Genomic DNA, 21,696 nt, shown 5'->3' with positions numbered 1-21,696 from the left:
TGTGTCCACCTCATTTCTGCACCATAAAGTCCTAGAGACAAGGATTTTGGCAAAAGCTGTGCACATACTCGAGATTTTTGACATATTGGTTAGAGTTAAGATTTAAATCCAGGTTTGCAGCCTCTGAATCTGTGTTCTACCCACCAGTCCACACCCTTTCACCTTCCCCTGTTCTCCTCACCTCATTCCCGGTCTTGTCTTCCCTTTGCTGCCTCTTTCTGTTCTTTCCCAAGTCACCTCTTAGTTGGGAGGAAAGCATTTAGAACTAGGCCCTTGATCCTGGGGATTCCCCACCATTCATCCTGTCAGGCCCCTGAGTTATAATTGGTAAGATCTGCATCATTCAGGTGGCTTGGGAAGCCTGTTACAGGGAGAGTTAGGAAGCAGGTTGAAGATGACGGTTATTCCGTGGTAGCTGTGAAAAGTTGGAAACAACCTAAATGTCTGTCTTCAGGGGAACGGAAAAATAAGTGATGGAGGAAGGCTACATAGCTGGCAAAAAGAATGAGGTATTGAGTGGGGGAAAAAAACTGTAGCATATTTGTTTTACAGCTGCAGACGTGTGTGTGTGTGTGAGAGAGAGACAGAGAGGGAGAGAGACAGAGCGTGCACGCAGGAGAGACAGCGTGCTAACCCTTATTAAAAATTTACAATGTGTTGACCAGGCACAGTGGCTTATGTCTGGAATCCCAGCACTTTGGGAGGCTGAGGCGGGCAGATCACTTGAGGTCAGGAGTTCGAGACCAGCCTGGCCAACATGGTGAAACCCCATCTCTTCAAAAAATATGAAAATTAGCTGGGCATGGTGGTGCATGCCTGTAGTTCCAGCTACTTGGGAGGCTGAGGCATGAGAATCGTTTGAACCCAGGAGGTGGAGGTTGCAGTGAGCCAAGATTGCGCCACTGCACTCCAGCCTGGGCAACAGAGTGAGACTCCGTCTCCAAAAAGAAAAAAGAACTTACAATGTGCCTATGCTCTTCTAAGCACTTTCTTTGTATTAACTCATTTACTCTTCAGACAACCCCAGTGAGGTAGGTACTATTAACATTGCCAATTACAGAAGAGGAAACTGAGGCTCAGAGAGGTGAAGTAACTTTCCCAAGGCCACACAGCTGGGGAACAGCTGGCGTCTGAACCCAGGCAGTCTGGCTCCCTGGTTTGCTCTTAACTACTCTAAAAGAAAAGGTTAGAGAGGGTGGTGTGCTCCACAATGCAAAGGCTGAGTGCCTGTAGGAAGCTGATGGGCTGGCAGTGATGAACACAGTGACTTACAGCTTTATCATTAGTGTTTTATAACTTTTTTTAGGGACAAAATATTCATGTTAGTCATATACATTAAAAAGTGTTTCTTTTCTTTTTTTTTTTTTTTTTTGAGACAGGGTCTTTCTCTGTTGCCCAGTCTGGAGTACAGTGGTACAATCACAGCTCAGGCTCACTGCTTCTTCAACCTCCTGGGCTCAAGCAATTCTCCCATCTCAGCCTCCTGAGCAGCTGCTGGGACTACAGGCGCTTGTTACCATGCCCAGCTTATTTTTGTAATGGGGTTTCACCATGTTGCCCAAGTTGGTGTCATACTCCTGAGCTCAAGTGATCCTTCTGCCTTGGCTTTCTGAAGTGCTGGGATTACAGGTGTGAGCCATTGTGCCTGACTTAAACTGTTGTTATTTTTTAAGCTGGAGAAGTCAAGAAAGCAGAATGTATGAACCAATGGTGTATACTGCTAGTACTTTCTTCTGACTTCTCACTGCATGCTGTGTTCCCATTGTACAGAGGAGGTATGAGGAGGCAAAAATGACTCACCTGCTGTCTCACAGTTGATGGGGCAAAGCTGGGTGGAGGCCAAGTTTCTTCAGTCTTTCCTGCTGCCCCAGAGTGGCTGAGCAGGGAACCCGCTCAGGCGCCATCTGGGTCTGCCCTACCCTCTCCAGCGTCTCCTCTCTCCCCAGGATCGAGCGGTCCACGGACCAGGTCATCAAGCCTGTTAACCTGGAAGCACTCTCCAAGTGGACTGGCCACATCCCTGGGGACGTGGTGCGGGACATGGCCCAGATCGCCCCCATGCTGGCTCAGCTCGGCTATGACCCTTATGCAAACCCCCCCAACTATGGCAACCCTGACCCCTTCGTCATCAACAACACACAGCGGGTGAGTGTGCACCTGTACTTGTGGAAGTGTCCTCTTGGGGATTTGGGGCTTCTGCAGATGTGGAAACTCCAGCCACCTGAGGAAATGTTCAGTCTCTCAATTCCTGGTCATCTGATTTGTTCATATCTGATGGACACAGTGAACTACATGATTGCTTGTATTTCCGTTTTGCTTGGGCTGCAGGGAAGCTCAAAGCCAACTGGTAGCCTGTCTCTCATACTCTAACATCTAACAGCAGGCCAGCTTGTACACTAATTTCATCTTACTTCTCTAATTTTATTTACATTTTTACCCCTATTTCCCTGGCTATTTGTTTATCTGTTTGTAAAGCACCTCAAGTCTTTGTTGAGAGGGGGTATAAATAAATAAACTATTGGTCCCTTTCTTGCCTTATAAGGTTTAATGTGGATTTCTCAGACAAATGTGAGTTTAGGGCTGTTTAAATTACGTCTAAAATTCTCCTTAGTTAAGGTGGTGAAGGGAAATGACTTTTTTGTTTTGTACTGTTTTGTTTGAGGCATGGTCTTGCTCTGTTGCCCAAGCTGGGTGCACTGGTGCAGTCATAGCTACTGCAGCCTCATACTTCTGGGCTTAAGCCATCTTCTCACCCCAGGCTCCTGAGTAGCTAGGACTGCAGGTGCACGCCACCATGCACAGCTAATTTTATTTTTTATAAAGGCGGGGTCTCGCTATGTTGCCCAGGCTGGTCTAGAGCTCCTGGCCGTAAGGGATGCCCCTGTTTCACTCTCCCAAAGTGCTGAGATTACAGGTGTGAGCCTCCAGTGACTGACAAAATGCTTTTGAAGTGTTAAAGTAGGCTAACACCCACTGGGTAAAAGAACAGTTAACAAGTTGATGGCCTTATTTATACATTGCCGTTACAGCTTCTAGTTTACTGTAAGTGCTGTGTTCTAACTTCCTTATAGGCAAATATTTGAAAATGGGACCCAGGCCTGAGGAAGAGCTTTCATAGCCCTTACATCATTAAGACCCAGAGTCTTTAATTTAAGCTAAGCTCAGCATTTCTGAGCGGGTGCTGATTTTAGGAAGTAAACAGTTATTATATTGAATCACAACGGAAAAAAGTTAATCGTCTCTTAGTTCCGTAACTCTTCAGTTGGCTCAAGAAGAAAGTTTCCATTTGGTGCTAAAAAGTCATTAGCACCTCTCCAACACTCACTGATCTCCCTTTAACAAGGGGAATTTACTAACACTGAGCTTTGGGGGCTGTGCCCTTGTAATTGAAGTGTAAGCTTTGTGGGTCTCGTGAGTTCCTCTTCCTCTTGACATTAGTTGATTTTGCAGACATCTATTTATGGAAATACTCAGATTCAACGTACATACCAGCCGACATTGACAGGTGAATGGCTGCAACCCAGATGTGGTTTGTTATTTTTATTATATTATTAATTTTTATTTTATTATTCTTTAATAATGGTAATCTTTAAACCCTACTTAGGTGTTTTACATACTTTTATCTACCTATGGGTTGTACATGTATTATCAAAATAAAAAATTAATTAACTGTATTAAAAAGATGGTAGTGATCTCACAATCCAGCCCCAGGTGCTTCTCAGAAGCAGAGGTGAGGGCCAGCTGGGGACACAGCAGTAGTGGGCTGGATGTTGCTTACTTCACTGTTCTCAGCCAAGGGCCCAGCAGTGGCTCCTCTGGGGTCTCCTTAAAAGGTGGCTGGCTGCCCCTGGCTTGTCGCAGGATATGGGTCAGACGCTTCTGGAGTAAGGCCTGACATTATGTATTTTATAAAACACAAATAATTTTCATGAGCACTGGTGGTTAACATCAGCTCTTTGGAGCTTTTTGTGTTTGTTTATTTAAAATGGAAGCTGTCTCTGATTTTCATCCAAAGAGGTTTCTTGCCTGGGGCGGTCAACAAGTCTTGGCAAGTGCTAGATCCCTGGTTTAGTTTTTGCCATAGCTTGGCTGTTACTGCGAAGATAAGTCCTCTCACTAAGCCCTGTGAGTTTGCATGCATGCCTGTGTGTTTCTGTGTGTGCTGTGGACCCTGTGTGTTCCAGTAATGGATCCTGGGGCTCAGTAAACACAGTGGCTAAAAGGACATCTATGCTGATGGAATCGTCTCTGCCTGCAGTGTCCCATACGGTAGCCACTAGCCATGTGTGGCCACTGATTCTGTAAAGGGAGGCTAGTCCACAGTGAGAGGTTCCTGTTAGGTGTAAAATACACTAGATTTTGAAGGCTTAGGACAAAAAAGTATGTAACATTTCTCATTAGTCACTTTTATATAAATTACATATTGAAATGTTAATATTTTACATAGGCTGTACATGATGCCTCATGTCTATAATCCTAGCACTTTTGGAGGCCAAGGCAGGCAGACTGCTTGAGCCTAGGAGTTTGAGACCAGCCTGGGTAACATGGTGAAACCTCATCTCTACTAAAAATATTGAATATTAGCCAGGCATGGTGGCACGTGCCTATAGTCCCAGCTACTCAGGAGGCTGAGGTGGGAGAATCACCTGAGGCTGGGAAGTGGAGGCTGCAGTGAGCCGTGATCGCACCACTGCACTCCAGCTTGGGCTATGGGAGTGAGACCCTGTCTCAATAAAAAAAAAAATTTAGCTATATCAGGTTAAATAAAAGATATTATTAGAATTAATTTCCCTTGTTTCATTTTATTTTTAAATGTGACTCCTAGCGGAAAGGCCTGAAATGTTCTGGTTCTAACTTCAGAGCCTTTGCTCTGTTGCATATGCCTGGAGGGCTTTTTCTTCTGAGCTTAGCCTACCTATTTTTCCTTGTCGTTTGGTTCTCAGCTCAAAGGTTATCTATTTCAAGAGGCCCTTTTTATTTTTATTTATTCATTTTCTTAGAGACAGGGTCTCGCTCTGTCACTCAGGCTGGAGTGGAGTGATGTGATCATACTTCACTGCAGCCTCAACCTCCCGGGCTCAACCAATCCTCCAGCTGAGGCTGGAGTAGCTCCAGAGTAGCTGGGACTATAAGTGCATGCCACCATGCCCATCTAATTTTTAATTTTTTAGAGATGGGGTTTTGGTATGTTTCCCAGGCTGATCTCAAACTCCTGGACTCAAGTGATCCTCCTGCCTTGGCCTCCAGAAGTGCTGGGATTACAGGCATGAATCACTGCGCCTGGCCTAAGAGTCCCTTCTTGACCACCCACTCAAAAGAAGCCCCCTAGTTACTCCTAATCCCACCTCTTTACTGTACTTTCTTCACAACAGTTCCCATGGTTTGCTATGTCCTTGTTTATGCTTATTGTTTCTTGTGTGTTATCTGGTGCCCCCTCTAGAACGGTAGCTCCAGGGGAACAGGAATTTCCATTATCTGGTTAGCATCATGTCAACCAGACACAATGTTTAGAATAATGCCTAGAAGAAGAGGTGCTTAATCAATGTTTGTTGGATGGAGGGATGGGTGGGTGGCGAGGTGGATGGGTGGATGACTTGGATGTGTTGGGAATGACTAAATTTTATTTTTTGGTCATTTTCATAATAGTGATATTTCTTTTTCTCTTCCTTAGGTCTTGAAAGGGGACTATAAAACACCAGCCAATCTGAAAGGATATTTTCAGGTTAGAAACCCCAAAGGGAATTCCGAATTCTGTCTTTCTCAGCTATACCACCATCTGGCTGTATACCCTTAGATGTGTCACTTCTCCAGTCTAGTTGATGGTTTTCCCATTATAAAAAGGGGGATGTGAGCTGGCTGCCTGTAATCCCAGCACTTTGGGAGGCCAAGGCAAGTAGATCACGAGGTCAGGAGTTCAAGACCAGCCTGACCAAAACAGTGAAACCCCATCTCTACTAAAAATACAAAAATTATCCGGGCATGGTGGCACACACCTGTAATCCCAGCTACTTGGGAGGCTGAGGCAGGAGAATCGCTTGAACCTGGGAGGCAGAGGTTGCAGTGAGCCGAGATCACGCCGTTGCACTCTAGCCTGGGCGACAGAGCAAGACTTCATCTCAAAAAAAAAAAAAAAAAAAAAGGGCTGTGGGGATGTGTGCTGGACCAGAGGGTCTCTAAGCACTGATCCAGCTGGGGCCACATCTCAGTGGCCCTTCTGCCAGGAAGCAGCCTCTCACTTCATCTTCTGGCTTGAATGCAGTTGGAGGGATTTCGTGGGGACTTTTTCTTGGGCTTTCTTTCTTGTTGAGACTGGAGTGCAGTGGTGTGATCATGGCTCACTGCAGCCTCAATCTCCTGGGCTCAAGCAATCCTCTCACCTCAGCCCCCCAAGGAGCTGGGACTACAGACACACACCACCATGCCTGGCTAATTTTTGTGTTTTTTGTAGAGACAGGGTTTTGGCATGTTGCCCAAGCTTGAGTTGTATTATTTATAATAAACAGGTAGCAGTTAGTAAAGTGTTTTCCCTAGTGTCTTGTGAGCTGTTCTAGTGAATTATCAAACCAGAGTGGGGGTTGTGGGAACGTCCAGATTTGAAGTTGGCTGGGAAGAAGTGGGGATAGCTTGCGCACGCCATTGCAGCTGGCATCTAAAGTGGGGCAGTTGTGGAACTGGGCCCTTAATCTATGGCAGCTGATGCTAAGTAAGTCTGGGAGCCAGTGTCAGAACTGAACTGAATTGTTGAACACCCAGTTGGTATCCAGATAATCAGAGAAATGGTCACTGATATTGGAAAACACCCATAAGCCAATATCTGAAAGATTAAAACTAGGTCTGCCACACAAAGATCTGGATAGAAAAGGCTTCCCGGCAGAGGGAACTGTAAATACCTGAAAGTAGGGAGTGTGGCCAAAACCTCTGGAGCGTGTATGCACTTTTGCATTCGTTGCAATTATATTTTTGTTTGTTTCTACCCCAATGTGGTTTACAGGAATGTTCATTGCAGTTTTCATGTTCAAGCTGCCTTGTTTTGCTTTCTTAATATTTTCCTATCTTTTGAGTTTCACTGGCACCATTTTGGATGGCTACGTAGTGTTCTGTGGAATGCATGTGCTACCATTTACTAAACAGCTTCTTCAAGACCATTTCCAGTTTTTACGACATCCAGAATGACATTATGTGCACAGTGGAGGACAGTATGGAGATGAGGGTTGGAAATAGAGGCTTGACACAACTTATCTGCAGGGCAGCCCTCCTGAACGTGGGGGTATGCCATTCCTTCGTATTTTGTTCCTAAAAGCAACAAAAACCAGTCCCAGGTCAGCTAGACATCTTGCATATGTCATACATGGCAGGGAAGTAGAAACTGGCCCAACCCTTTTGTTTTTGTTTTTGTTTTTGAGATGGAGTTTTCCTCTTGTTGCCCAGGCTGGAGTGCAATGCCGTGATCTCTGCTCACTGCGGCTTCTGCCTCCCAGGTTCAAGCAATTCTCCTGCCTCAGCCTCTCATGTAACTGGGATTACAGGGACCGGCCACCACGCCTGGCTAATTTTTGTATTTTTAGTAGAGAAGAGGTTTCGCCATGTTGGCCAGGCTGGTCTCGAACTCCTGACCTCAAGTGATCCACCCACCTCGGCCTCCCAAAATGCTGGGATTACAGGCGTGAGCCACTGCTCCTGACCCCAACCCTTTTGTAAAACACTTTTAGCCTTGTTGTTCAAGAGTCTTCAAAAGATCTGAACCCTTCCACCTGCTGATTCCTTTTTTTTTTGAGACGGAGTTTCACTGTGTCACCCAGGCTGGAGTGTAGTGGCGCCATCTCAGCCCACTGCAACCTCCGCCTCCTGGGTTCAAGCATGATTCCATTTTTTAAAAGTGAATTCTAAGGGAATGATTCAGTAGAGCTTCAGCACCCAACAGAAGAGAGGCAGAATCAGGATGTGATGTCATTTAAAATACTGCAAAAATTGGAACCATTCTTAGGAAAGCAGTCAGTAATTGGTGGTACATGCACTCCACAGAATATCTGTAGCCATCCAAAATGGTGCTAGTGAAACCCAAATGATGAAAAAATAGTAAGAAAGCAAAACAAAGCAGCTCATACCATACAATTGCAACTAATGTAAAAATGCATATTCAGGTGGACAAAAAAAGGCAACACGCAGGAGTTGGGTGCAGTGGCATGCCTGCAGTCCCAGGTTCTCAGGAGGCTGAGGTGGGAGGATCGCTGGAGCCCCTGTCTCTTAAAAACAACAGCAACAACAACGACAACAAAAACGAAGGCAACATGCAAAAATGAAAAGTTTCAGTTTCTGGATAATTCTCCTCATCCCCACTGTGTTGTTCTGCCTACATCATCTTTTTGGTTAAAACAAATACTAAATTAGTGCTCACTAATTCTGGCTACTTTCTTGACGTCAGCAAAAGATAGGTCTCTGATTCCCACAAAGGGAGTGGGACCTCTCCCCAAACAACCAGGAAATGCTCAGAAGCCATGGTCCCTAGCTCTCAAATCTCATTAATTTTTTTTTTTTTTAATTCAAGGCCAACACAGTGAGACCCCATCTCCCTACAAAAAAGAGAAAGCCTTAGCTGGGTATGGCACATGTGGCACATGTTCGTGCCACTGCACCCTGGCCTGGGTGACAGAGTGAGACCCTGTCTCATAAAAAAGAATACAACTCAGGTACAGTCAAATGGAAGAAGCGTAGGGTGAGGTATGGGGGATGGGTCACAAAACTTCCATGCCCTTTCCAGGCATGACACCCTCCCAGCCTCTCAATGTGTTTACCAACCAGGAAGCTTTCCAAATTCTGTCATTTAGAGATTTCAATGGAGGTTTCATCATAGAGGCTGATTAAATCATGGGTCATGGGTGATTGCCCAATCTCCAGCTCCTAGCCTTTAGCCCCTCTCCCCTCTCCCCTCTCCCCTCCCAGGAGGTCAGGGAGGGGAGAAGGCAGGTGGGGCTTAAAGTTCCAACCCTCTGGCTGGGTGTGGTGGCTCACGCCTGTAATCCTAGCACTTTGGGAGACTGAGGCAGGCAGATCACTTGAGGTCAGCAGTTCAAAACAGCCGGGCCAACATGGTGAAACCCTGTCTCTAGTAAAAATACAAAAACAATTAGCCGTTTGTGGTGGCACACGTCTGTAGTCCCAGCTACTTGGAAGGCTGAGGCAGGAGAATTGCTTGAGCTCAGGACACGGAGGTTGCAGTGAACCAAGATTGCACCACCACACTCCATCCAGCCTGGGCAACACAGTGAGACTCCGTCTCAAACAACAAAAAAAGTTCCAACCCTCTAATCATGCCTTGGTCTTTCTGAGACCCCCTTCCCCTAATCCTGAAGCTATCTAGGGACCCCCAGCCATTAGTCATGTCATTAGCATGCAAAAGATACCTTTTTTTTTTTTTTTTTTTTTGATGCCTAGTCTCCCTCTGTCGCCCAGGGCTGGAGTGCAGTGGCATGATCTTGGCTCACTGCAACCTCTGCCTCCCGGGTTCAAGCGATTCTCCTGCCTCAGCCTCCTGAGTAGCTGGGATTACAGGTGCCCGCCACCACACCCGGCTAATTTTTGTATTTTAGTAGAGACAGAGTTTTGCCATGCTGGCCAGGCTGGTATCCAACTCCTGACCTCAGGTGATCCCCCCGCCTCGGCCTCCCAAAACGCTGGGATTACAGCTGTGAGCCATGGCGCCCGGCCAAGATACCCTTATTCCTTCAGAGATTCCAAGAGTTTGAGGAGCTATGTGCCAGGAACTGGGGACAATGAACAAATATTTATTATTATACCACAGCTGAAATGCCATCTTGTGGAGTCCTTTCCTGGCCACCGTTTTTGAAGTAGCACAGATACTGATCACTCATAGCAGCCTGTCACATTGCCCAGGTTTGACATTTTCTTGCATCTGTGCGTGTTCAATAGGCTTTTTCTCCAACTCGAACGTAAGTTCCGTGATCCTAGGTTTGGGTCTGTCACGCTTACCACGCTATCCCAGCACCTGGCACATAGTAGATGTACAGTAAATACTCCATGAATAAGCATGTGCATGACTCAGTGATGCTGAGGGGTGACCCTCAAGACAGCGAGGCATCCCCCACCTGGCCGTGACCCCTTCTTCTGTATATTGTCTTTCTCCAGGTGAACCAGAACAGCACCTCTTCCCACTTAGGAAGCTCGTGATTTCCAGGTAAGCCTGTGGACTTCACTGGGGGTTCCCGCTGCTTCTGGGTGGCCCCGGAGCCACTTTTCTGAAAAGCCACTTTTCTGTTCTTCCAGAGCCTCCCTGGGGGAGACATGTCCACTAGGGTGGGCTGACCCAGCCCCAACAGAGGTTTCCATGGTGACAGACTGGGGTTGCTATTTATAGAATCAAGGCTTAGTTTTCTAGCTCTGGATCAAGGACAGGGAGAGGGATTAACGCTGAACCAACAAGAAAAAGGTTTGTCTGACACTGGGGACGGGGCAGGAAGGACCACTATGTTGGGGGAGGGGGAGATTCTGGAACCATTTTTGCACAGCATGCTGTCTGCCAGTCTGGCTTCTAAAAACAGCATCAGCGTTGGGCCAAAGCAATTAATGTTCTAATAACAGTCACAAGCCGTTCTGTTCTAAGAATAACCCCCATGGCCGTTGGGCCAGGTACTGGTCCTGTGTTACTCATTTAACCCTCAGCATCCTTGGGAGGCGGATGACATGATCATTCCATTTTACAGAAGAGAAAACCAAAGCACAGAGAAGGAAGGGCTTTGACTTGCCCAAGGCTACACAGCCAGCAAGGGACAGAATTCCTCCCAGGTTTGCTTTTAGTGAATGATTTTAAGTGCACATTTATCCATCCGTTTTCTACTAAGGGGTGGGGAAAGGGATTTTTTGAACTTGGTAATTCAAAGATTTAAGATCTCCAGGTTTAACTTCCTTCAGCCCCTGTTTTCTTCATCTGGAGAATGGGAATTCATCATTGCCCACCTCTGAGGTTGGCCATGAGATGGCGTGAGCTGGCCCCGGTGGGAGTACTTGGAAACTCTGAAGTGCTGGGCCCTTGCTGTGGACTTGGGCACTGGAGTTAAGGCTGCATGAGTGAGCTCACTTCCTTCTGTCCCCCAGCCTCTATGATCAGGTTAAAGGAAACCTCAAGAGAGGTTATTTTACATGGAAACACAGCTTCCAGCTTGGACTCTTATTTTTAGTCTCTTTATCTATTTTTAAACAATCAGCATATGTTTTAGTTTTTATTTCAATTTACTTTGCTCCAACCTGCAAGGACTCTGTCATTATCAGGGTTCCCATCTTGAGTTGCACTAAGATCCCGTAGTTTTTGTTTTTGAGACACAGAGTCTCACCCTGTTGCCCAGGCTGGAGTGCAGTGGCACGATCTCAGCTCACAGCAATCTCCACCTTCTGGGGTTCAAGTGACTCTCGTGCCTCAGCCTTCGAAGTAGCTGGGGTTACAAGTGTGCGCTACCACACCCAGCTAATTTTTGTATTTTTAGTAGAGACGGGGTTTCACCATGTTGGCCAGGCTGGTCTCGAACTCCTGGCCTCAAGTGATCTGCCCACCTCAGCCTCCCAAAGTGCTGGGATTACAGGCATGAGCCACCACACCTACCCAAGATCCCATAGTTCTATTCCAAAGAAAAGAACCCTCTCATGAAAAACACCTTTCCTCCCTGTTCCTCACTAACTCTGTTTCCTCGCTCCCTTTCTGCAGATCATTAGTAGAATCCTGGACCTTCTCATTGACAAAAGCAGATTCGTTACTTGTTTTACTGTTTAAATGAGATACCATATAGAGGTGCTTTAGCTGATCCTGGGTACAGAGTTGGCCTTGAACAAACATGAATCCTTCTCTTGCCTCCAAGAATTCATCAGTATTTATCACATAATCACTGTCATTTGCTCTGTGTCCATAAGAAAAGTGTATATTTGAGGTCAAGTGGATGCAAGATGAGATGCGGGGAAGAACCCAGGAAACGTTTTTAAATTTAAACTCTCTCTGGCCATCTGGGATGCATTCTTAAAACATTACATGCTTATGCGAATGGATGAAGACAGTATGTTCTGCAATCACATGTATAAATATAAATGATCTATTTCAGAATTATTACTCTGAGCCTAACACAGTCTTCCCCCCTTTCAGATCTCCGCAAATGACTTCGTTGCCAAGAAGAGAAGAAACTGCATTTAAGTGGAAATCGGACCTCTAATCCAAGCATATTGCTTGCTTTTAATCGCCAAAACAGGACTGCTGATGAGGAATGTATTTGCATATGTTTGCAAAAGCTGAATCATTGAAAACGTACCTCGAAACTCTCTATCTCTGGACACTCCAGGGTAGAGAACGAAGGGTGTAGAAGTAGTCCGGCTTTTGAAACTTAGGTATTTTATATTTTTTCCCTCAAGAACTTTTTTTTAAGAGACAGATTTGCCATCCTCCTTAATTTGCAGGACTGCCTTGGTGGCTTTGTTTGCTGGGACAAGGCCCACAACCTGTGCCTCTCCTATTGACCCTTACTTTGAATTCAAAGAATCTATTTAAGAATTTAATATATGAGGTTTTCTTTGATTCCCCCTCAGTTCTACCTAGTTTCACAGAGAAAAAAAATACTCTTTGAATAAAGTGAACAGAGGCTCATTTGTTTGTGCCTTACTTTACTGAATGAATAGGGTTTTTTTTTTTTTTTTTCTTTCCATACTGGATTTTGTCAGGTAGATTTGTGATGAGCAAAAAGCTGGAGAATATAGGTGCATGTAAGGCACAGCCGAATTCCTGTGTCAGGGTCCCCAGGGCCACCCCCAGGATCGATGGTTGGCTAGAAGAACTCAGAATTCAGAAGAGCTATTATCCTTATGTTTATGGTTTATTACAGCAAAAGGATAAACATTAAAATCAGCAAAAGAGGCCAGGTGGAGTGGCTCACGCCTGTAATCCCAGCATTTTGGGAGGCCAAGGCAGACAGATCGCCTGAGGTCAGGAGTTCGACACCAGCCTGGCCAACATGGTGAAAACCCGTCTCTACTAAAAATACAAAAATTACCTGGGCATGGTGGTGTGCACCTGTAATCCCAGCTACTCAGGAGGCTTGAACCTGGGAGGTGGAGGTTGCAGTGAGCAGAGATCGCACCATTGTACTCCAGCCTGGGTGACAGAGCAAGACTCCATCTCAAAATAAAATCAACAAAAGAAAAAGGTGCATAGGGCAGAGTCCGGGAGAGACCAGCCTCAAGCTTCCAGTTGTCGTCTCCCGGTAGGAGTCTTATAGACACACTTAATTTTCCCAGCAATGATATGTGACAACACATACTAAATATTACCAGCCAGAAAGCTCACCCTAGCCTTGGGGTCTAGGTTTTTATTGCATGTCAGTCACATAAGGCAATCACATGACCGACTTTAGTTACTTAATCACCAGCTGCTCCAGAGGTCAAAATGATATAGCATGGCCCAAGGTCCCCACCATAAATCATATTATTAGCACAAACTATCTGGCCTGGTATGGCCCAAGGCCTGAGGTATACAAAGACATCCCTACTTGGGAGGATATTCCAAGGACTTAGAGGTTATCTCCCAGGAGCCCATTAAGGCCAGTTTTTTCTTTGAGATGTGCTGGGTTTGGACACTTCAAGCCTGCTGAGTTAACCCTTATAGCACAGTCCCCAAATGCTGAGGGACCAACTGGGCCTACAATAAGTTTGTATCTTTAAGGGTTAAGGTGTTTTACCCATACCTCCTTGCCTTGTATCTCATGATAATATGAGGCTTTTGGAAGGCAGTGACTTATTATGGCTTGGGGCATGGGTTTTTGGAGTCAGGCTGACCTACTGGCTGTATGGCTTGAGACTTTGTCTCTTCATCTGTAAAATGGGGAAGTTAAAACTTCATAATGTGTGTGTGTGTATGTGTGTGTTTAGACAGAATCTCGCTCTGTCACTCAGGCTAGAGTACAGTGGCGTGATCATAGCTCACTGCAGCCTTGGTCTCCTAGGGTCAGGTGATCCTCCCACCTTAGCCTCCTGAGTAGCTGGGCATGTGCCACCACACCTGGCTACTTTTTAAATTTTTTTTTTTTTTTTGTAGAGACGAGGTCTTTCTGTGCTGTTCAGGCTGAACTTCATGGGTTTATTGGGGATGGCTAATGGATGACATTGGTGGTGGTCCTTGATACCAGATAAGCCCTCAGTGTGAAGCAGCTCTTATCTTTCCTTGTCTTGAGATTGCTCTGGAATGGTAATTAGGCTTTTTTGAAGGTGTGACCCTTTTTGTTCATTTCTTTAGCAGTTACTTTTTATTTTTTAAATTTTTGACACACAGTCTCTGATAAATGATCATTCACCAATCACCAGTTACTCTCCTTGCTCTGTTAAGTGTGACACTGTTCCTTTGAGAATCTGGCAACAGCTATGTATCCCATCACCACACACACCAAAAAAAAAATTTATGTCTGGTTCCAGGAGTTACCTTTTATGAGAAGTCCATCCATGAAGACCCTGGATATTCAGAGAACTCCTGGGAAAACACTGAAAGAAAATAAAGAGGCTGGGCCCGGTGGCTCATGCTTGTAATCCCAGCACTTTGGGAGGCTGAGGTGAGCAGATAAGCTGAGGTCAGGAGTTCGAGACCAGCCTGGCCAACGTGGCGAAACCCCATCTACTAAAAATACAAAAATTAGCTGGGCGTCGTGGCGCATGCCTGTAGTTGCAGCTACTTGGGAGGCTGAGACAGGAGAATTGCTTGAACCCAGGAGGCAGAGGTTGCAGTGAGCCAAGATCGTGCTAGTGCACTGCAGTCTGGGCAACAGAGTGAGACTCCATCTCAAAAATAAAATAAATAAAACAAAATAAAATAAATACAATTTCTGTTTCTAGCCCCCAAGTGGTAGCGCTGGGTCTTGTTCCCTGAAAAAAACTAGGCTCAGAATCCACTCTCATTTCATCTCCCCTGATTTGATCTGAAAAGATTTTGTTTAGAGTATTTGTATTATAAAACATGGGACAATCAGAAGTGATAGTAAGAAGGCAAGTGGCTCTATTTGTGCTTCCTCTCGATGTCTCCTAAAGGTAATGCTACCATTTTCTGTTTGTACATAGTCTTCCAGACTTTAAATTTTTGAACATATAAATATTATCATCTTAAAGATGTATGAAAAAAACCATTTTGAATAGGTTATTCCAATAACCTATTCAAAAAAAACCATTTTGAATAGGTTATTCCAAAACCATTTTGAATAGGTTAACCATTTTGAATAGGTTATTTCAATCATCTTAAAGATGTATGAAAAAAACCATTTTGAATAGGTTATTCCAAAACAGCCCACTTTGTTGCTCAGGCTGCAGTGCAGTGGCACAAACACAGCTCACTGCAACCTCTAACTCCTGGGCTCAAGCAGTCCTTTCACCTTAGCCTCCTGAGTAGCTGGACCATGAAACCTAGCTAACTTTTTATTTTTTGTAAAGAGGGGAATCACTATGTTGCCCAGGCTGGTCTCAAACTCCTGGGCTCAAGCAATCCTGCCTCAGCCTCTCAAAGAGTTGGGTTTACAGGCGTGAGCCACCGCACCTGGCTCCTCATTTCTGATGTGAACATGTGCTGATCTAACACTACTCCCTTTACCAGCTGCCTGTTCTACAGCAAACCGTCTTTTTTGAGCATTCCACTTTGGCTAGGCCCTTAGGCTGTTAGCAGTTTTCATCGCTACTGGCAAAGCTGCAGTGGACATTCTCCTGCACATATAACCTCTTGATGCCACTGTATGAGTGAGTCTCTGCAAAATGAGAAGTAGAATTGCTGGGGTGAAAGGCATACATATTAACTTTTTTGATTAATTCCACCCATGTACCCTGATTTGGGCAGAATTTTAATCTCACTGTGAAATCAGAGCTTTGTTCTAGAGCCTTTCTTGGGGGTTCCATGGAGCAGTGGGTCAGCCGTCACTTGTGCCCTGGCCCATCCTCTGTCCAGCTTGGGCAGCATGCATCATTCATTCTGATTCCTTAATTTGCCATATGTGAAAACATGGTAATCTATACATTACTTGGGTGCTATTATTATATATAACTAGCTTTGGAGTCAGAATTAGTGTCTCATCCTGGCTCTACCACTTTCCAAATGTGTGACTGTGGCCAAGTGACTCCGCTTCTCTGAGCCTCAGTTTTCCTCTTCTGTAAAATGGGGGTAAAGGGATAAGAACTGTAGGGGGATCTCAGGGGATGGTTAAGAGAAATCCATGAGATAAGCAAACACATTATCTAGTTTAGTAAAGCTAAGCAATGAAGACTTACAGCCCCATGGTGAAGGCTTAATAAATGGTAGCTATAATGATTACTATTAATATTGTGAAATAAAAGGTTGTGATGAACCAACCATATCTTCTCATCAGGATGTATGTTTGTCCAACTGATAGCCATTTGTAGTCATGATCTGGGGTTGGAGAAGGGTCTTCTGCACATGTGCCAGATGGACTGAATATAGATCTTCACTCGTTAGCAGCCACCAACCTGGTTGAGCCATCAGGGCCTCCAAAGGGCTTGGCAATTTTTCATTGAAAAAAAAAAACAAAAACAAAACAAAAAAAAACTCTTAACCTATGTCTACCCAAAGAATAAATCCTCTACCCTTCCAGGGTAAGGGATGGACAGCTGATGGAATTACAGACCCAGGAAGCTCATGGTTGCCAGTCATTGGGTAGCAGAGGACATCCAGTCTCATTCATTGTTCCACTCATCTCTTGCGGCCCAACCAAGCAGCCCCAAACTGAGTGACTTAAAACAACTTGTTTTTTTTGTTTGTTTGTTTGTTGGTTTGTATGTTTTTTTTGAGACGGAGTTTCACTCTTGTCACCCAGGCTGGAGTGCAGTGGTGTGATCTTGGCTCACTGCAACCTCCGCCTCCTGGGTTCAAGCAATTCTCCTGCCTCAGCCTCCCAAGTAGCTGGGATTACAGGCACCCGCCACCACACCTGGCTAATTTTTGTATTTTTAGTAAAGATGGGGTTTCATCAATTTGGCCAGGCTGGTCTCGAACTCCTGACCTCAGGTGATTCACCTGCCTCGGCCTCCCAAAGTGCTGGGATTACATGCATGAGCCACCGCGCCTGGCCACAACTTGTTAAATCTCTCAGTTCTAGCCAGGTGCAGTGGCTCATGCCTGTAATCCCAGTAAGTTGGGAGGCCAAGGCAGGAGGATCATTTGAGCCAGATATTCAAGACCAGCCTGCGCAACATGGTGAAACCCTGGTCTCTAGAAAAAAAAAAAAAAAATGGCATGGTGGCATGTGCCTGTAGTCCCAGCTACTGGGGAGGCTGAGGTAGAATCACTTGAGCCTGGGAAGTGGAGGTTGCAGTGAGCTGTGATTACGCCACTGCACTCCAGCCTGAGGGACAGAGTGAAACCCTGTCTGAAAAAAAAAAACTCACAGTTTTGGGAATTAACTAGAGTGAGCTGGTGGTTCTCTAGTCAGATGGCAGCTGAAGGTTTCTTCATTCATTTGTCTGGTACCTGGGCTGGGATGGTTGGAGCGTCTAGAGGCTTAGTGGGTATCGCTTATCCATGTAGTCTCTCCGCATGGCTAGACTGGGCTTCTTCAGGACATGGCCATCTCAGGGTGGTTAAACTTCATACATGGTGTTGGCTTCCCCCTGAACAAATGTCACAAGAGTCCAGGAGTTCGAGACCAGCCTGGGCAAAATAATGAGACCTTGTCTCTACAAAAAGTTTAAAAAATTAGCTCGAGCTGGGTGTGGTGGCTCATGCCTGTAATCCCAGCACTTTGGGAGGCTGAGGCGGGCGGATCACCTGAGGTCAGGAGTTCAAGATCAGCCTGGCCAACATGGTAAAAACCCGTCTCTACTAAAAATACAAAAAAAAAAAAAAAAAAAAAAAAATTAGCCGGGGGCTGGGTGTGGTGGCTCACACCTGTAATCCCAGCACTTTGGGAGACCAAGGCGGGTGGATCATCTTGAGGTCAGGAGTTAAGGACCAGCCTGGCCAACATGGTGAAATCTCCTCTCTACTAAAAATACAAAAAAATTAGCTGGGTGGTAGTGGTGCACGCCTGTAATCCCAGCTACTCAGGAGGCTGAGACAGGAGAATCGCTTGAGCCTGGGAGGCAGAGGTTGTGGTGGTGAGCCAAGATTGAGGCATTGCACTCCAATCTGGGTGACAGAGTGAGACCCTGTCTCAAAAGAAAACAAAACAAAAAAATTAGATGGGCGTGGTGGCTCACGCCTGTATCCTAGCTACTCGGGAGGCTGAGGCAGGAGAATCACTTGAGCCTGGGAGGCAAAGGTTGCAGTGAGCCGAGATTGTGCCACTGCACTCCGGCCTGGGTGACAGAGTGAGACTCCGTCTCAAAAAAAATATATTAGCTGGGCATGGTGGCAAGCACCTGTAGTCCCAGCCACTTGGGTGGCTGAGGTGGGAGGACCACTTAAGCCCAGCAGGACAAGGCTGCAGTGAGCCTTGACTGTGCCACTGCCTGCACTCCAGCCTGGGTTGACAGAGCGAGACCCTGTCTCAAAAAACAAAAAACAAACCACCACCACAACAGAAAACCCATCAACAATTGGCCACAATTATCCTTAAAAAACAATTGATCAGCCTCAATTGTGGGTCAGCAAATGGCTTTCAGATCTCTGGGATACACCAGTGTCACCAGAATGTTCCCTTTCTTCATTTTGGGATAGAAAATGAAAACATTTCTTTCATCTACTATTTCAATTAAGAGGCTAGGTCACCAAAAAGCCCAGGCTTCTTTGAGGGTTTCCCCAGCCTCTTCCTTGGGACCAGGGACAACTGGTCCTACCAATGGAAGTGTTCCAGGCCTCTCCGGACCCCACATCTGGGCCCAGAACCAGGAGGACACCTCTTACCCTTATCCTCAAAGTTGGCCTCATTCTGTGTTCTAAACCAACACTGCTCAGGATAATTAACAATAAGAATTCCATTCCTGCTGGGCATGGTGGCTCACACCTGTAATGCCAGCACTTTGGGAGACCTAGCTGGGCGGATCACCTGAGGTAGGGAGTTCGAGACCAACCTGACCAACATGGAGAAACTCCATCTCTACTAAAAACACAAAATTAGCTGAGTGTGGTGGCCCATGCCTGTAATCCCAGCTACTTGGGAGGCTGAGGCAGGAGAATGGCTTGAACCCGGGAAGTGGAGGTTGCAGTGAGCCGAGATTGTACCATTGCACTCCAGCCTGGGCAACAAGAGCAAAACTCCATCTCAAAAAAAAAGAATTCGATTTCTTCAGACAGAATCCCTGGCTCCACCCATCAGGCCCTCCTCCAGTCCCTTCATGAATTTGGATTTTTTTTTTTTTTTTTTTTTGATACTGAGTCTTGCTCTATCACGGCTGGAGTGCGGTGGCGAGATCTCGGGTCACTGCAACCTCTGCCTCCTGGATTCAAGCAAATTTCCAGTCTCAGCCCCCCAAGTAGCTGGGACTACAGGCACATGCCACGACGCCCAGTTAATTTTTGTATTTTTGGTGGAGATGGGGTTTTGCCATATTGGTCAGGCTGGTCTTGAACTCCTGACCGCAGATGATCCACCCACCTCGGCCTCCCAAAGTGCTGGGATTACAGGCATGAGCCACCACACCCCACCAAGTCTGGATTATTTTGATCTAACCTTGTTTCCATTTCCAAACAACAGCTGCTTTTTTTAAAATGGGTTGTTTATTAACTTTTTATTTTGAAATAATTGTAGACTCATGTGAAGTGGAAAAAGTGGTGCAAAGGATTCCATGTGTCCTTCACCTGGCTTCCCCCAATGCTGATATCTGATGCAACTGTAGTGCAATGGCAAAACCAGGAAATTAGCATTAGTAAAAACTGTTAACTAGACTACAGACCCTATTCAGTTTTCGCCATGTTTACGTGCATTCATTTGTGTGTGCTTATGGATTTTGCTAAGGTTCAAAACCTTGCATTTCAGGGTTTTATTTCCTCCTTTTAGCAACAGAACCCTCCATATACCCCTTATACGCCCATAGAGACAAATCAAATCACATGTAAAAACTCAAATCTATAAAGCAAAAGTGGGCTATGTGAGGTGTCTCACGCCTATAATCCCAACACTTTGGGAGGCCAAGGTGGATCACTTGAAGCCAGGAGTTCAAGACCAGCCTGGGCAACATAGCCAGCCCTCATCGCTACAAAAAGATCTTTAAAAATTAGCTGAGTTTGGCTACTGCAGCCTGTAGTCCAAGCTACTCGAAAGGCTGAGACAGAAGGATTACTTGAGCCCAGGAGGTTGAGGCTGCAGTGAGCTATGACTATGCCACTGCACTCCAGCCTGGGAGACAGAGCAAGACCCTGTCTCAAAAAAAAAAAAAAAAAAAAGTGGCTATTTTGATGAGGACCCCATCGCTGTCCCAAGCATCAGCTATTTCTCTCTGAAGCACTTTTATAATTGTTAAGGTTTTGTATTTATTTTCCTGCTGGGTTGATTCAAGTTGATTTTATTCAACAGGCTACAAACTACATGAGAACAGGAATTATTATTTTTCATTGTTTACCATTTATCCCCATAGTCTACCATGCCCAGCATGTTAAGGTTGCAGAAGCCAGCTTCCAAGATGGCCCCCAGTGAACCTGGCCTCCTGGTATTCACACCCACTTTGGCATGTTTTTCCTTTGTGCACTGAATAGGGTTAGGGTTCCAGATTAAATACAGGATGGTGGTTAAATTAGAATTTCAGATAATTTTTTAGTATTTCGCAATATTTTACGAGACATACATATGCTATTATTCATTGTTTTATCTAAACTTCAAGTTTAATTGGGCATCCTGTATTTTTATTTACTACATCTGGCAACCCTATATAGGGCTGAATGTGTAAACAATAAGATATTGCAAAAATGGGCCAGGCGCAGCCGGGCGCAGTGGCTCATGCCTATAATCCCAGCACTTTGGGAGGCCGAGGCGGGTGGATCATGAGGTCAAGAGATCGAGACCATCCTGGCCAACATGGTGAAACCCCCATCTCTACTAAAAATATAAAAATTAGCTGGGCATGGTGACGCACACCTGTAGTCCCAGCTACTCGGGAGGCTGAGGCAGAAGAATCGCTTGAACCCGGGAGGTGGAGGTTGCAGTGAGCTGAGATTGTGCCACTGCACTCCAGCCCGGTGACAGAGCGAGACTGCGTCTCAAAAATAAATAAATAAATAAATAAATAAAAATACAAAATAAAGAAAATAAAAAAAGAAATGGGCCAGGCGTGGTGCCCCATGCCTGTAATCCCAGCACTTTGGGAGGCCGAGGCGGGTGGATTGCCTAAGGTCAGGAGTTCAAGACCAGCCTGACCAATATGGTGAAACCCCATCTCATAAAAATTCAAAAATTAGCCGGGTGTGGTGGCATGCGCCTGTAGTCCCACCTACTCAGGAGGCTGAGACAGGAGAATTGCCTGAACCTGGGAGGCGGAAGTTGCAGTGAGCTGAGATCGTACCACTGTACCACAGCCTAGGTGACAGAGCAAAACTCAGTCTCAAAAAAAAAAAAAAAAAAGATATTGCAGAAATGACAGTGTGACTCCAAGACTAGGCCATAAAAGACCTTATGGCTTCTGCCTTGCTCTCTCTTGCTTTGCTCGTTTTGAGGGAAGCTAGCCACTATGTCATAAGGACACTTGGTAACCATATGCAGAGGCTCACATGGCAAGAAACCGAAACCTGCCAACAAC

At 45.6% G+C, this 21,696-nt stretch overlaps 1 protein-coding gene across 1 annotated transcript in view; it reads left to right on the top strand.

The window, feature by feature from the left end:
- The window catches only part of TPST2 (tyrosylprotein sulfotransferase 2), a 64,820-nt gene extending 52,183 nt beyond the window's left edge, over window positions 1-12,637 (top strand). The window contains exons 4-7 of the mRNA XM_054470532.1: window positions 1,947-2,145; window positions 5,672-5,722; window positions 10,144-10,192; window positions 12,143-12,637. Coding sequence (XP_054326507.1) covers window positions 1,947-2,145; window positions 5,672-5,722; window positions 10,144-10,185 — 292 coding nt within the window. The 3' untranslated portion in view covers window positions 10,186-10,192; window positions 12,143-12,637. The remainder of the gene's footprint in view (window positions 1-1,946; window positions 2,146-5,671; window positions 5,723-10,143; window positions 10,193-12,142) is intronic.
- The last annotated feature ends 9,059 nt before the right edge of the window (window positions 12,638-21,696 follow it).

The sequence above is a fragment of the Pongo pygmaeus genome, chromosome 23 (assembly GCF_028885625.2).
Source record: "Pongo pygmaeus isolate AG05252 chromosome 23, NHGRI_mPonPyg2-v2.0_pri, whole genome shotgun sequence".
Classification (NCBI taxonomy): Eukaryota; Metazoa; Chordata; class Mammalia; order Primates; family Hominidae; genus Pongo; species Pongo pygmaeus.
This window is presented reverse-complemented; position numbering and strand designations above follow the sequence as displayed.